Consider the following 16,226-nt stretch of genomic DNA (forward strand, 5'->3'; position numbering starts at 1 on the left):
GTACGCTGTATGTATAATATCGCAACATTCTTGGCTTCCCGCTGGGTCTCGGAAGAACTCCTGGAGGATTACGGAGTACCTTTTCACATGAACCTGATGAGCGACGGGACAGTGGGGTAACTAGCGGGTTTTCTCAGAATTCCTGGCTTTTGTCATGGTGTTTGGCTGTCTTGTGGTCATAATGCTGGTCATTCTAATGGTCATCCTAATGGTCACCTATTGTGGCGGACGTAAAGCTTGCGAAAACAGAATTTTCTGCCACCCCCTGAAAAATAGTAGCAGAACACCGCAGAAATAACCAAAATATCCATGTATCTCTAGAATCATTCAAATATCATCCAATTTATTCAAAATACACACCTTTATCATCAAATACACACCTTTATCATCAAATCTGTCAAAATGTCCTGCAACATCCACTGTTTTACTGCCTCACAATTTCATCAAAAAACTTCAATTATTCTGCATCTTCTGTAACGTTTTAATTTAATAATTTTATTTATACCTTGTTCATTCAAGTGTTCTACAAGATATTTTCCTTTTCTTTGCTCCGTTCTCTAATTTAGTGTGTTGTACAGAAAAGCTAAATAATAATAATCCTGAAGATATTCATTTTAAAGAATGATTAGCTTTTTATATTTTTGTTGCTAATTTTTTAATTTTAATGATATTGTAAAGATTTTTGATATATTACTGAATCACCAATAAAAAAATTATTCATTTTTTTCTGATCTTGTAGCTGTACCAAAAAAATTTTTAATAAAACTTAAAACTTTTACATCATGACTACTTTGAGCAATCTCCAAAGTAACTAACTAACTAAGATTTACAATTACATAATCTTTATCTACTAGTTAACTAACTAAAAGACTAAAAATTTAGTTTCATCTCTGCGGGACAGCGAGTTTCACGTTCTGGGCAAATTATCAAACCCAGCAGGTATTAACTACATTAACTATTTATATTTTTATAGTGTATTTTGTATGTACTTTTAATGGTTAATATATAATTTTAATATCTAATTGCGTTGTTGAGATATCGTAGATTTTAATCATCTTGTTGAATTGTAAATGAGCGATCGTTAGGTGGGAGCGGTAGTTAGGTGGGTGATCACGTTAATGGTCACAATTATCCCGCCGAGCCGCCGTTCGGAGAGAAATTTGAAGTCTCGGCCTGGTCTAACGGGGCCTAATCTTTTGATCCGTTACCGTTGCGTGTTGGACATATCGGGGGCGCTTCCCCCTTCACGAATGCTTACCCCAATGTGATCGATGGTTCGGCCATTTCGTCCTTGTATCCATATCCAACCACCACATGATGTGCTGAACCAACAACGGCTTACGATATTTTGTTGGGGGGGGGGGGTTGGAAATCGAATAAAAAGCGAGCAAACGAATAAAATGAATAAAATCATCAAAAGAGGTTAAAAGTGAAATGAAATAAAATAACATAACGAGGATGCGTTGCCATACTCCTCCATATATCGACGACACACACAAGTCAGAACCAGAATGCACCCTGGGTCTGGATAATAACTTGAAGGCATGCATAGCAATTGTTATTCCCAGTCGTTGGCCGGCTCGCTGTCCTGGAAAGCTCTGCTCTGTACTCCGTAGCGAGCCCTGTTTCCCCAAGTTGGGTTTCCACCTCACCATCTCTGCCTCCGTGGTTTGGTGGTGAATATTCTGTTGAAGCTGCTGTGCTTTTGGATATCACCACTCGCTCACTCCCTACCGCGCGCCTACCTGGGTAAGAACGCTCCCCTTCTCTGATCACATAGTCTCTAATGATTCCTGTGTAACCGTTGATGTTCTTCTGTCCTGCACTCCACTAGAGCGCGACCTCCAGTATTCTTCCATGCTGACTCCTCCTCTATAAGAACCCCTTCATACAACCTTTTCTTCTGATCTCTTTTCTCTTTCTTTTCTCTATCAATTTGTTATCTGTATCAGGATAGTGCTTAGTCTGTTTGTACACCCGTTGCAGATAGTGCAGATGGTACAATCCGTAGCACGCCCGTTACAGACTTATTCGCGCTCACTGTTTTGGGGCCTAGCCCAAATGGAATGAATTATAAAGACCACGTTCCTGTCGCCAGAAATCACACAGCATTGCAAGATATATCAGATTTCTTCAAATTGCATATCATCGCTAGCTATCATCGCTAGCTATCGACCCAGACACAGACTGAGTTTCATGGACAGCGACCGAGTACAAGAGCTTCTGGCTGAACTTCAAGAAGAGAAACGACTCCGAGAAGCTACAGAAGCTGAGGCGAGGAAGGAAAGACAACAACGCGAAGAAGCAGAAGTCTATCAACAAATTCAGAGCCTACAACCCCGCTTCCCTTCCTTCATGCATGCCACGAACTCTTGCTCGGGATTCGTATCGTGACAGACCCTACCAAAACAACCAAGGGTCCAGTAACAAATCAGACAGTTCCCTCACTCATCAAGATATGGGAGAGCTTCAATGATGGGCAGTCAGAAGTGTGGCAGACGCTCAATAGTTATCCATCAAAACACCAGCTTGATTCTATTCGCCAGCGCATTGCGCCAATCACTTCGGAATGGGATCTTCGATACTACGAGACGAGACACAATGGAGAATCAAGTCCAGGATATAGTTGAAAAGATCACTAAAGACAAGGCCCTTAGAGATGCATTTGGGCTACGAGGCCCGATCACTTTTGAGAGCCATACAAACCTGGGCCACCCAGCGGGGAACCTGCCAAGTGGAGGCCAGCAAAACCCCAGCGGTCCTGTGTCAAGAAACTTAAAAAGAAACACAAACCCCAGAAGAGTAAGGAGAAACCTGCTGCGGTTACAGTAGGGCAAGCAGATCTATTTTGAATCTATCGACAGGAAGGCTGTGAACACATTCCCGCAATTGCAATTGAATATATAAGGCGCCTCACAAGCTCACACGGGCTGAGATGGACAAGGGCTTAACCAAAGAGATTCGACCCGCCCAGGATGCGATCAATCAGGAGTCCGATGGCGTTGAATCTTGCTGCAGAAGACTTGTTGCTGCAGCCATAACTCAACTCTTTTCTTACATGGTGCACAAAGGCGTACGTTACGGCTATGTGTGCACCGGAGAAGCTTTCATCTTTGTACACATCCCAGATGATCCATCTTCAGTTCAATGCGCGCTTTGTATCCCAAGTTTGAATGTCAAGGCAACTGAGGGCAGTGATATCCAGTTGACTGCTGTTGCTCAGGTTCTAGCATTTACAGTAATTGCCTTGAAATGCCCCCGAGTTTCGCAGCAATGGCATGATGCTGCCAAAAGGCTTGATGTTTGGCCAGTGGAATATTCTGAAATTCTGAAGCAGACTCCACCGGCTGCTCGCCTAATAATGCCTCGCCCTTGTATCATGGTCGACGACCGCGTGACCTTTCGCCGCTCAAGATTTCATTACGATCAGGGAGAGGAGGATGCCGACCATCTGAATTTGACCGCCAATCAACAAATTCTCCCTCATCATCACCTCCTTCATCTCCTACTTTTGCTTCACGCCCTGCCCTGACCAAAGGGGGAGGCTCTGTCCAACCTGGAAAGCCGAGTGGGGCTCAAGGACATGGAAAACCCAGTGATACGAACCAGACTTCCCATGTTGCCAAACCACCAGCGATAAAACTCGCCCCTACTGCTCTCAGAAATGCCTACTTGCACTTAGAGATGGTGGCCCATTCGATCCATCATGCCCCAACCACCAGGATCACCAAAAGGGCCAGATAAATGTACAAGAATTCTGCTCTCGTATGCAGACACAGCTTGCCACATATCGTGGGCCAGATGCCGACTGTTGTCCATTCTACAAGGCAGGAAGTTGTGGGGCATTGTTCAAACTGAGGCTATCATCACATGGATACACTCTGGTCGCCAAGGGTGTGGAATACGAGAATCGGCATAAGCTTGAACATGAAATGCTGGTCTACAATAGGCTTCAAGCCAGTCTGTCTGGGTGTTGTTCAGCTGGAGTCAGAGTATCCCTATTACTATGATGGTGGAATTTACACCCACATGTTATTCTTAAGTTGGGCGGGAGAACCGGTCCAAGAAAGCACGAACTCCAGCCACGCCGAAGATATTTTATCCCTGGTGTCCCATGCCCTCCGATCCATTCACTCCAAAGGTGTACTCCACGGTGATGCTGAATTACGAAATATACTGTGGAACTCAACTTGCAAACGCCCAATGATAGTTGACTTCGAACGAGCCACAATACGCCACACACTATCAGATGTGCCCGGTAACGCAACGAGAAAGAGGAGGAGGGTGGATGAGACAGGTTTTAGGAAGGAGATTGAGCGCATCGAAACTGCATTTGGGAGATGCGTTGCATAGTTTAGGATGCCTTCAATTTTGGCAGCACCCTGATACATCTCGACCTCCGATGGCGATACATCTGCAGCCATTTCCGAATTGCAGTTTTGCACTTTTACATGATCCATTCTTTACTATTCTATGACTCTCTATACTGAAACCGTTTTTTCCTAGAACCCTTGTGTCATGCAGCCCTTCTGTCGCGGAGTGAATGGCGGACGCCCTTTATTGGCTGGCAGTGTTCAATAAAACTAATCTATATTTCCTTTCCAGAGCCCATAAGATTATTACAGGGGGTTCAACCACCAAATAGATGCTCAGGCAAGCCAGTCTACCAATATGCTAGAACTCGCACCTATGCCAAACAAGATCTCTTTTTCACATACCCTTCCTTCTTCCGCGCCCTAGCATGATATTGATTGGTGACTTTGCCCGGCGTCCCTGGACTTAACCACCCTGTCCACGGACCACACATCTGTCAAACAAACTCTGTTCTGACCTGGGAATATAAGCTTATCCACCTTTGGCTCCACTTTGGCTTTGGCCTGTACTTTTTTTTTTTTTTTTTTTTTTTTTTTTTTTGGAGTTTTCCTACATGGGCTAATCACATAAGAACTTGTCAATAAGCATGAAAGAAGAAGAAGAATAATAATAATAATTTCATTGATCTCTTGTCCCCATTGCATCTGGGAGAAAGATAACAGAGTTCCGTCTCCGTCGTCGATGCTCGACATCGGAGCGGGTTTACATATTTCCAGATCACCACGCGCTTACCGCAGAAATCAGTCTTCAGCTCCAAATATTAATTCTCAGCTTCTCCACAAAGCAAGGAGCCAGAACAAGCCAGCCATTTCACCTTGCTTCTGCCTCTCTTGCACTGTCTGTGCTCTTGAGCGACTATGCCTTCTTCAAAGTCGTCATATTTCTATATCCTCCTTCTCTCCCTCCTAACCTTCACCTCCGCCTCCATCCTCGCCATCACAATCCCACCCTCAAACCTATTACCGAACCCCAATTCCCTCCCAGCTTCCACACACGCGACCCTCACTACCCTTCATTCCTCTCCTTCCTCATCTTCGTCTTCATCGGCCTCCGGAGCTTCTGCGCCCGCTCGCCTCCTCAAAGCACCACTATCACGCAAATCAAATTTCGTATTCAAGTTCCCCTCGGGACAGGCTCAGGGACCACAGTCATTCCTCCTCGATATCCACTCACGGGACTATATATTTGCGCCGTATCGCGTCGATGTCGATGCGGAGGGTAGTGTAGTGGGCGTGTGGGAGACCTTCAGGGGGAATGCGTGGGAGAATCGCGGAGTGGAGAAGGGCATGATTCAGGTTGAGAATGCTGTGGTTGTTGAGGCGAAGGTGATGGGTAAGAGGACATTTTATGAAGAGAGGGTCGGGTGTAAGTTTCCCTTTTTTTTTTTTTTCTTTTTGTTTATTGAGTCCTTTCGTGTAACAGAGAGAACTTTTTTTCTATTCTTCTCCTTTTTTTTTTTTTTTTTTTTTTTTTTATATTTATATTTATTTATTTATTTTTTTTTTTAATCAAACTTTTGAGGAAACCATATACACTAAACGAAACGATTAATTAATCTTGGTTTTACAGTTTCGCCGTTGAGCATGTTAAAGAACCCGATGATTCTACTCGTAGTCTTTGCTCTTGGTGTGACTGTTGGGATGCCTTATCTGATGGAAATGAGTACGTGTTTACCTTCCGCCCATGATCCCCAACCATTTTCCATCACATCGTTGGTGCCATCTCTAACAAAATTACTTCAAAAACACAGTGGATCCAGAGACACGTGCGGAATTTGAAAAACAATCCCGCAAGGGCCGAAACGCTGCGGCAAATGATATAAATGCCAGAGGGGCCGCTGGTGCTGGCCGTGGAGCGGGAGCGGGAGCGGGAGCTGGAGGGTTTGACCTGGCTGGGTGGATGGCAGGGACGAGCCAGGGACCAATGGCCGCTCTGGATTCGACAATGAAAGCGGCTGCGAGCGGAAGAGAAGCCGGATCGGGATCAGGAGTGCGGAGGAGGTGAAGATGTTGTATATGAGCTTTGCACGGTGCATATGCCTGCCTCGATTGGTTCTATGCCGCCCTAAACAACCAGTGGTTCGTTGCCTATTTCTGGCTGTCTTTTCTTTCTGTATAAACGGATGTAATGTACAGGTTATACGGAACCATAGCTGACGGCTGATGAAAAAAGACATGTAATATCAATATCTATGTATTTGAGCATTCCCTGTTGAATAGATTACCATTTGCTAAAGCTGCGCCACAATCCAAGGCTGAGCAACTCTCCGCGACGGGAATTACGTCAGCGCCATGTCCCGCTCTGCCGACTTTGCCGCATTCGGACTCCAAGCCCTAATTTATTTGCCAACCATCGCATCCGTCACGAACAAGAACAGATATCCAATCCAGGGTTGCCCTTTCTCGAATATATAGTATATACCCGCCTTGAGTCCTTACGCATACCCTGTTCTGCCAGCCAGGCATCGCATCGTGTCAAGATACTACTATATCGATTGCAGAGGCATGCCATTCGCACCCCCAGCCGGTCCTCCACCTCCCCGTGTCCCCGATGGCTGGGTAGTGCAGTTCGATGATAAGTACAAGGAATGGTGCGTCCTATCGCTTATTGCAAGCCCACAGAGCACATGGAAAAGGGAACGCATCCGCCATAACACACTAACACCAAACACTGAAATACAGGTTCTACGTCAACTTGAAAACTGGCATTTCTCAATGGGAACGACCTCCAGTTCCTGATACACTTCCACCGTCATACGACCAAGCATCTCCAGCGACGACCGGTGATCCAGCCACCACTGCTACTGCTGCTGGTGACGAAGCTGCAACAGGCGATGTTATGAAGACATCTACCATTACCACCTCCTCGTCCACACGGCTGGAACTGGGATCGAATAACCCATATAATCCAGCGCGGAGTAGGAGCCCTTCGGGACCCGCTACCCGTACAACTGCAGATAGCCAGATGATAGATGAAGATGCCAAGTTAGCCGCAAAGTTGCAGGCGGAGGAGGATGAACGAGCACAACAGGGACACGAACAAGGGCAGCAAAAATATGCAGGCAGTCCACCGTCACACCCGCAACTTCCACCACAGCAACAATATCAACAACAAGAACAACAACAACAACACCCCCATTCATCGCCGCCGCCGCCGCAGCATTGGCAGCAACCACAAGAAACAAAAAGATCCAGCGGCGGCGGCTTCTTCGGCAAACTATTAAACAAAGCGTCCGCCAAAGTCCATCACGGCAGCAGCAACAGCGGTAGTGGCAGCGGTTTTGCCCCCCCGCACAACTACAACCAACCATACCAACAACAGCCATATCAACAATATCAGCCGTCCCCGTACCCGGGCCCACACGGATATAACGGCTACCCGCCCGGGGCCGCCCCCGCCGGCGGTGCCCCCTTTTATGGCCCGCAGCAGCCATATGCGCCAGGACCACCGCCGAAACAGCGAAAGAGATTTGGCGGCATTGGGCCCGGCGGAGCCGCGGCGCTAGGCCTTGGTGGTGGCTTGTTGGGCGGTGCGTTGTTGGCGGATGCGATTGGTGATCATTATGATTATCAGGAGGGGTATGAGGATGGACTGGCGGCGGGGGATTTCGGAGGGGGTGATTTCGGAGGAGGGGATTTTTGATTGGAGGATTGTAGAAAGAACCTGTCCCTTGTTTTGTGGTTTTTTTTGCTCCTTGACTGTTTTTTTTTTTTTTTTTTTTTTTTTTTTTTTTTTTTTTTTTTAAAATTGCGTGGAGTTTTGGGGGGTTTCATCAGCCTCAGTGGAGGCCTGTTGGTTTGTTTGTTTCAATTCACCCCATCTCTATTTATTTCTTTTTTCTTTTTTTGTATGTATTCGAATCATTTTTACTAGCTGCACTCCGTATATATGTATATATAAAACCACCGTAGCTTGACCAGCGATATATTATATATCTTCTTCTGCTTCTTCTGACAAAACCTAAGCTTCAAACGTTACTGGTGGGTGTTCTGCTGTACGCATACAGTACCCAGCCGCCCCGCAACGATTGAGAACAGCATTCATACACGGAATCCGTTGAGCTGATTTTTCCAACTTCCGCATCGCTAAAAATGTATGTATATGTACAGTACAGATCAAGGGCACTGGGGCGTGGCAAGTGAATGGGCTAAGAGTTGTGAGGCCATATATACATACTTAGTCTTCGCTTTTGAAGTGTTCGGGAAACGACACAGTGACTTGAGGGAATGGAGAGTGGGATGGACATGTTATTTAGCGATATCTCTGAACTTCCTGAGGGAGTGTGAAACTCGAAGCGAAGCGCATTGGGCTGGGCGGGGAAGAGGAGGGAGAGGAGGGACTGTTGAATTTATATTATATATATATATATATATATATATATATGTACTGTAAGAAGTTGGCAAAGGAGCGGCCTCAGCCCCCTTTCCAATCCTCCCTTCCCTCATCCCATCCCATCCCATCACGTCACGTCACATCATAGTTATCATAGTTACCATATAAATCCCATTTCTATCTGTTTCCTTTCCCCCCACAGCGAAACAAACCTCACCTCTCCCCCACCGTCCCCGCAATCACCATCTGCGCCCAGAAATACAACCCAAACCCCAACGCCGGCCGCAGCCACCCCGGACGCTGCGCACGCCGCCGTCGTCGTCTCCCAAACATATCCTCCGCCACGAAGAGGTCGGACGCAACAAACATGGCCGCGCCCAGCGCAAGCTGATACGGCCATGCAGTCGCAGTCGCAGTCGACGCAGCAACCGCCAACATCCCGCTGATGATTGCGGCGTAGCCGCCGATGAGAGCGCGCATGTCGGCTGGGATCGCGAGGTTGAGGACGTTCGTGCGGAGCAGACGCTGCGGTCCGTTGGTGGTGGTGGTGGTGGTGGTGGTGGCCTTGGCCTTGGTCTTGGTCTTGTGTTGCTTCCGCTCCCCGCGCCCGTTGGCAGGCGGGTAGATGATGCCGAGCCATCTGGCGAGGAGCATTGCGGCGGCGAATGTGCTGGTGAATATCGGCCGGGAGAAGGAGGAGGAGGAGGAGGAGCCGGCGGCGGCAGTTGTGCTGGTGCCGGAGATGCTGCTGCTGTGGCTAGTATTGTTTTGCAAGAAGGCGAGGATGTACGCGGCGTGGGCGGCGGCGAAGGCGCAGACGCCGACTTTGACGGAGGTGGATGGTTTCTTTGCCTCCTCCTCCTCCTCCTCCTCCTTCCTCATCGTTATCATCGTTATCATCGTTATCATCGTTATCACCGTTATCATCGTTAATACCGTGGCCATCACCCGCCCGTTCCTTGCGCGCCGCCAGCGGTCCGGTGTGTTTCTCGTAGTACTCCGCGCGGGCGGGGATGAGGCAGTAGTCGCCGACGGCGGAGAAGAGGAGGCCGGCGGCGATGCGCAGGTGGTAGGGGTGCCATGGTCGCCAGTGGAGGGGCGAAGGGGAGGGCGCGAGGTAGTAGAGCGGGCCGGCCAGGAAGGCGGCGGAGGAGACGAGTTTGAAGACGCAGCTGCCCGGGTAGAAGGCGAGGCGTTCTGAGAGGATGAGGAGGGGGAGGGAGGTGTTGAGGAGGCGGATGGCTGGGGGAGGGGGCAGGGAGAGGGCGGGCATTGTTGTGTGTGGGTTCTTCTATATTGTATATTTTTATTTGATGGATGGTGGGTGGGGGATGAGACTCCCTTTCTTTCTTGCTCGTGGATTATTTTATTTTGTTATTTTTCATGTAATTTAGTCAAATCCATTTGATGAGTTATTATCGGGTGCTTCGGGATAGGAAATAGGAACTTCACCTCGGCTGCTCTGTTCTCCATTATCAAAACTTAGCCTTTTTTAAGATGCGGTTCCAAGGTTCTTCATCTGTCTTCTCCCACTCTCACTGTGTAGAACCCCCCAAGAAACGTTAAGTCCTGTACAGAGTTGCATGTATGAATGCATACATACATACATCTACGTGAGGAGAAGCGGGAGATGGATAGGTGGTCATCAGAAACGAGAGAGAAAAAGGGAGAGAGTTAGACGAGCATATATCACAGTAATGCAACAGACCATCGGCAGGGACACACATAAAAGAAGATGGAAATGGACGATAAAGAGGAGGAGAGGAAGACGAAAATGGATGATAAAGAGGAGAAGAGCAAGAACGAAAACCAGAATAAGAAAAAAAAAAAAAAAAAAAAAAAATCTAGATAAGGCATCAAATAAACCTGTCTAGAACATTGGAGAAAATGGATGTTGACAAGCATGTAACATAACAATTAACATAACAACACACATCATGCATTTCAAAGAAAAAGAGAAACCCAGAAAACAAGACAGAGAGGGAAAAAGCAAGATCGCGAAACGCCAAAGCCAACTCCATCTGTTTCCATCGCCATCGCCATCGCCATCTCCATCTCCAACAAACAAGAAACCACCCCTGTCTATCCCACAGCCAACATAGATCTGTACATAGGACACCATCATCGAGAAACTTCTCTATGCAGCGGCACCACTCATCCTGCGTCCCGCATACTAGGCAAAACATGTGACGGCAAAAAAGGGTATGGTGTTTGTGGCTTTTGTGCTTTGCATTTATATGTTTTTCTTTTCCTATTGGTTTTAATTATTTTTTAAAAATTTTTCTTTTCTTTTTATTTTTTAGATATCAATATATACGAGGACACGACGGGTGGATGGATATGTGTTACAACTTGGCCTTGGCGCTGCGTCTCAGTGGTTTCTTCACTGCGGGGACCCGTTTGTATAGCTCGTCGAGCAGCGCGCGATATGTGGTCACGGTCTGGGGGCGTTTGAGTTTCAGGCTTGCGTTTGGATGGGGTTGTTAGCTAAGGGTGTGTATAAGGGGGAAAGGGATTTAAAAAAAAAAAAAAAAAAAAAAAAAAAAAAAAAAAAAAAAAAAAAAAATTAAGAAAACCACTCACGTTGGCGTCAACAGCCCATTCTCGATCGAAAACGGCTCAACCACCATCGCGACGGCCTTCACCTTCTCAAAGCCGGCGAGGCGGTGCTCCTTGCTCGCGCGGTCGAGATCCGCCTGCACTGCGCGCACAATCCTCTCATCCGCCGCCGCCGCACGGATCGCCTCCATGTCATCTGGTGCAATGGTCTTCTCCAGCACGCGGCTTGCAAATGTCGCAAAGGTGTCTGGCTGCACGCCCATGATGGCCACCAGTGCGGTCTGCGAGCTGTCCCCGTGCACAAACGCCTGCGAGATGTACGAGCATGCCGTCTGGTAGATGCCCTCCAGGCGCTCGGGCGAGACGTACTCACCCTGCGCGAGCTTGAGCAGGTTCTTGCGCCGGTCGATGATGGTGAAGTGGCCCAGATGGTCGACCTGGCAGACATCGCCGGTGCGGAACCAGCCGTCCTCTGTTAGGGCGTTGGCAGTCTCCTCGGGGTTCTTGTAGTATTCTTTGAGGATGGAGTTGCTGCGGAGCAGCAGCTCGCCGCGCGGGTACGGTTTGTCATCGACGAAGTACTCCATGTCCGGTAGGGAGACGAGGCAGGCTTCAAAGCCGGCTTGCAGCGGGCCACAGTGGCCTGCGGTGAGGTCAGACCTGAGCTGGCAGAGGCCTGTTGCGTAGCTTTCGGTGAGACCGTAGCCTTGCATAATGGTGCAGGCGAAGGCGACGCGGAGGAATTGGTGGAGGGATTGGTCGAGCGGTGCGGAACCGGAGACCATGTTGCGGAGGCGGTCGAAGCCAAGAGCAGAGCGGACCTTTTTCGACCAGATGTGGTCGTAGAGCATGTGTGTGTTCGTGGGAGATTCGGGGCGTTGGATATTGGCGGTTTTGACGTTGACGACATGCCGGGATAGAATGCCCTTGAAGCCGGGGGCTTCGACGGAGGAGGCGCGGATAGCGCCTCCGAAGCGGTTGTAGAGGCGCGGGACGGAGGCGATCAAGGTGGGCCTAAGGGCTTTGAAGTCGTCAACGAGCTCGAGAATGTCGCCGTGGAAGTAGCCGATGCTACCACCGGCCCACAGAGACATGTGTTCCATAAGACGCTCGAAGATATGTGCGAGGGGCAGATAGGAGGCGAGGATATCGGTGGGATAGTGCATGCAGGAGCCCATGCCGGACGAGGTAGCGGAGACGGCGTTTCGATGCGTGAGGACGACTCCCTTGGGATTGCCCGTGGTGCCGGAGGTGTAGTTGATGGTAATGATGTCGTCGGGGGAAGGAGGGTTGTAAGGGCGGTTCAACGAAGCGCCCAGTTCTTCCACCTCAGACAGGGTGTAAATCTCCAGGCCAGCTGCGGCGGCCAGCGGCGCAAGGATGTCCCGCTTGGAGTGGCCTAGCTGTTCGCCGGCATCCAGTGGATCCATGCAGACGATGAGCTTCAGCAAGGGCAAATCGCGTTTCATTTCGATCAAAGTGGAAACATGGGGCAGTGACGTGACGACACAGCGGAGTTCCGCATTGTCGATGATATATTTCGTGCCCTCAACCCCCAGGGTCTCGTACATCGAGACGGTATACAGTGACTGAGACATGCATGCTAGATCTGAAAGGTTACAAGAAAAGGGACATGTTAGCAACTGTTAATTGTATTCATTCACGGGAACCGAAAACACACAGCTGCAACTCTCTGAACTCACTCACCTGTGATTTGCCATTCCGGCCGGTTCTGGCACCAGAGACCAACACCATACTGCGCACCCTGCACGCCAATGCGGGAATGAAGCTCGACCAAGCCGACGCCGAAGGCCGCACGACGTTTCTGGACGGTCTGATAGTCTATCCACTGGTACGGACCCCAGGTCTTGTTAACGGGATCCCAGGCACGAGCTCCCAGGCATCGGTTCTTCGGGTTTCGACTGACTGTTGGTAATAAAATAGTAGAGTAATATAATCAGCGGATGAGATGACAATTGAAAAAGAGAGGACAAAGAGTAGAAAACAAAACAAAAACAAAAACAAAAACAAAAAAATCCCCGGATCCGCCCAAATTGAAATTGAATGAATTGAACTGAATTTGGTCCGAACTACGGAGTACTTACCACTTGACTCGAAAATATCATGGGCGGTGAGAACCTGGAGAGATATTAAATATCCGACGGAAGGATCAATTGAGTTAGCTCGCCTGCAACCAGGGGGTCATGTCGCGCATTCTTCACTCGACAGGGATTACTGCTACAGTTATACGTGCATCTGAAGTTTCGGACACGAACCTGAGGATCCAGCGTCTTCAGCAGCTCCCCACTGCCAGACTGCCAGTGACGGTATATCCTCGAGCGACCTGGCCTTTCGGTGCCGGGGAGGGCGATGCATTCGGGGGTACCCTTTGGGGGACGCTGGGCGTAGGCCTCGCCGACGGCCTCGTACTCCCGCTTAGGCGAAAACATGATAGGTTTCTTATTTATGGCAACGAATCCTCTTACCCCAGCGTAATTCAACGGTAGTGAGTTGGCGGGGGAGGAGGAGGCGCGAGAGAGGTGAGGTCAGGTCAGATCAGGTCAGGTCAGGTCAGGTCAGGTCAGGTCCAGGGGAAACAGGAGAGATTTTGTTTCGCAAGGATGAGCGCTTCGCGGGAGGACGACTCGAGGGGTTTCGCAGGGATGAAGCAAACGAAGCACATGTCACCGGGTTCAGGGTTGCAAGCTTGTGCCAGATTTCGCCGTACGGGCGTACGGGTATTACGGCTGCCGTAAGTTACAGGTACATGCTCCGTACATGCACACGGTTTGGGTCTGGGAAGATGTATGAACAGTATATATGTATGTACAGTATATATGTATGTATGTATGTATGTATGTATGTATGTATGTATGTATGTATGTATGGATGTGCATTATCGCTGCCAGCAGCATCGGCTTGTCGCCGCGAACCACGGTAAGTAGCGTATCATACCGTACGGCATAGATTACACGGCCTCCCACTGGCAGCCGAATCTTGGAACCCGCTCCACCAAAAACCCCCCGTTACTTACCGGCTTACCTCGGCCCAGCGCCAAGACGATGATCGGGCTCCAGGTTGTAAATACAGATCGTGCCTCGGTAACTTCGCACTACTCCGTACTCCAGATCTGCATCTGAACAGGGGAAACACGTCTGGGGCGCTTGAGAAATGCGGCAAGAAATGCGGCAAGAAATGCGGCAAGATATGATATTGCCCGTCTAACAGAAGCGATACTATCTGGTAGAGATTGATTGGTTTGACGATGCTGCTCTCCACCATATCTGGCAGAAGGGCGAGGATTTGCAGTAAAGAAACCCATACACAACCCATCAAGGATATGATATATATATATATAACAGGCGAATGAATACATTGGGTGGATCGATATTCGGTTTATTTATTAATTTCTTTACTTATCTATGTATATGCCTGCTCCCCCCGTTTTGCCGCCCCATCTCACTCCATGTGAGGGTGGGGTATCCTTGCATCTGCTGTGACAGGGACAAAGAGTTCTCTGTCCCCCTTGCGTGCGTCTCATCCTTACCTATTCCAAATTTCCCATCAACTCGAGAATTTCTTTTCTTTTTTTTTTTTTTTTTTTTTTTTTTTTTTTTTTTTTTTAAAACTGAGCCGGGCACCGCTGCCCTGCGGCGGGATCGACGGAGCACCCCGTTTTATGAGCCGGCTGTCCAGGATCTCCAGAATCAGAACTGGCAGGGAATGGTATTTCACCTTGTCGACGGACCGGGTTGAGTAATCTTGGGGCAAAACGGGTAACTACTAAAAGCTTTGTAGTAAGAGCTGAATTCGGCGCTGACTTGTTTATCTGCGGATCCGAGGCGGATTTCTTATATTTACTCTGCGGCTGGTGCTGGTGCTGGTGTTGCTTCTCGTAATAAGAGACGGCGCTGCTCTGCTTCGGAATATTTCTCCTGGCTTTAACAGGCTACTTCGAGTTCGCCAGCCCCTGAATGGAGTGGATGGGATGCTGGAGCAGATTCTGGGTACGTGGCTGACTGTATTAGAATTTATCTTCTTTTCCACTCACGGTCATGTCCACTTTCTCTCTTGTTTGCGTTGTGTGTTTTTGGTTTTGTTGAGACGGAAGCTGCACCCACCAAACTCTCTACACAGCCAAGTCATCAGTCAGGGGAGATGAGATAGGGGAGGTAGGTAGAGATAGCGGCTCTCTACCCGCTAACATCCGTATCCAAGCTATCAACAGCGAATAACCAAACCAAACCTATGCGGCTATGGGGGCAAGCAAAGGGAGACAAAAGGGGCAAAAACATCAGTATGTTGATTGATTGATTGATTGATAGTCATATTCATATTCATATTCATAGTCATATTCATACATGATATCGACGTTCTTCCTCATGGAGGTTTTTCAGATACAGCTTTCTTCTTGTGCTCCTTTCTCCTTCTTCTCCCCTCACACAGGCCCTGTACTTCTCATGCAAAAAATTTCCTCACCTTTTCCCCATCCCTCCTCCCCATCCATTCTCTATTCCTCAAGCGAAAAGAGACGGACAGGAAGAGGACATGTCAGGGGCATGAAGGCTCCGGCAAATAGGAAGAGGAAGCGGAGGAGGCAATGACGCACGAAACACGAAACGGATAATGCAACAAGCGAAAAAGAAAAAGGAAGATATCATGAAGTGAAAATATGAGATGACAAAAAAAATTTTTTTATTATTATTTGGAAAAAAAGAAGAGGGAGGGGAGCTGTGAAGACGCACAACACATATAGAGTATGGATGTTAGGATGAGGGCAAAGAGAAAAAAAAGATATTGAAGACGGATGGGATGGTATTGGAAATCTTTGCTTGTTTCCCTTTTTTTTTTTTTTTTTTTTTTTTCCTTCGTTAGCTGCTTACAGGGTTTTTCTTCTTTCCTTCTTTCGTCTCTTCAAGATATACCAAACGGATATAAAAAGTCGGCAAAACGATAGTGGG

General features: G+C 48.3%; 4 protein-coding genes across 4 annotated transcripts; 1 reads left to right on the plus strand and 3 right to left on the minus strand.

The window, feature by feature from the left end:
• Nucleotides 1-3,866: 3,866 nt before the first annotated feature.
• HCAG_06955 (predicted protein) lies at nucleotides 3,867-4,424 on the minus strand (the record flags this gene model as incomplete). Its single annotated transcript, XM_001539300.1, has 2 exons — nucleotides 3,867-3,940; nucleotides 4,178-4,424. 2 exons carry the CDS (start codon nucleotides 4,422-4,424, stop codon nucleotides 3,867-3,869), a joined length of 321 nt encoding a protein of 106 aa, XP_001539350.1.
• An 807-nt stretch (nucleotides 4,425-5,231) lies between these two features.
• HCAG_06956 (predicted protein) lies at nucleotides 5,232-8,016 on the plus strand (the record flags this gene model as incomplete). The annotated part of the gene is made up of 5 exons (XM_001539301.1): nucleotides 5,232-5,739; nucleotides 5,944-6,036; nucleotides 6,125-6,374; nucleotides 6,836-6,964; nucleotides 7,056-8,016. The coding sequence occupies 5 exons, from the start codon at nucleotides 5,232-5,234 to the stop codon at nucleotides 8,014-8,016; spliced, it is 1,941 nt and encodes a 646-aa protein (XP_001539351.1).
• A 903-nt stretch (nucleotides 8,017-8,919) lies between these two features.
• Nucleotides 8,920-9,979, minus strand: HCAG_06957 (predicted protein; the record flags this gene model as incomplete). The annotated part of the gene is made up of 2 exons (XM_001539302.1): nucleotides 8,920-9,583; nucleotides 9,705-9,979. The coding sequence occupies 2 exons, from the start codon at nucleotides 9,977-9,979 to the stop codon at nucleotides 8,920-8,922; spliced, it is 939 nt and encodes a 312-aa protein (XP_001539352.1).
• A 1,072-nt stretch (nucleotides 9,980-11,051) lies between these two features.
• Nucleotides 11,052-13,715, minus strand: HCAG_06958 (conserved hypothetical protein; the record flags this gene model as incomplete). Its single annotated transcript, XM_001539303.1, has 5 exons — nucleotides 11,052-11,169; nucleotides 11,290-12,874; nucleotides 12,973-13,191; nucleotides 13,371-13,404; nucleotides 13,542-13,715. 5 exons carry the CDS (start codon nucleotides 13,713-13,715, stop codon nucleotides 11,052-11,054), a joined length of 2,130 nt encoding a protein of 709 aa, XP_001539353.1.
• Between the last annotated feature and the right edge of the window lie 2,511 nt (nucleotides 13,716-16,226).

Source organism: Histoplasma capsulatum, genomic scaffold (assembly GCF_000149585.1).
Source record: "Histoplasma capsulatum NAm1 scaffold_6 genomic scaffold, whole genome shotgun sequence".
In the NCBI taxonomy this organism is placed as follows: domain Eukaryota; kingdom Fungi; phylum Ascomycota; class Eurotiomycetes; order Onygenales; family Ajellomycetaceae; genus Histoplasma; species Histoplasma mississippiense.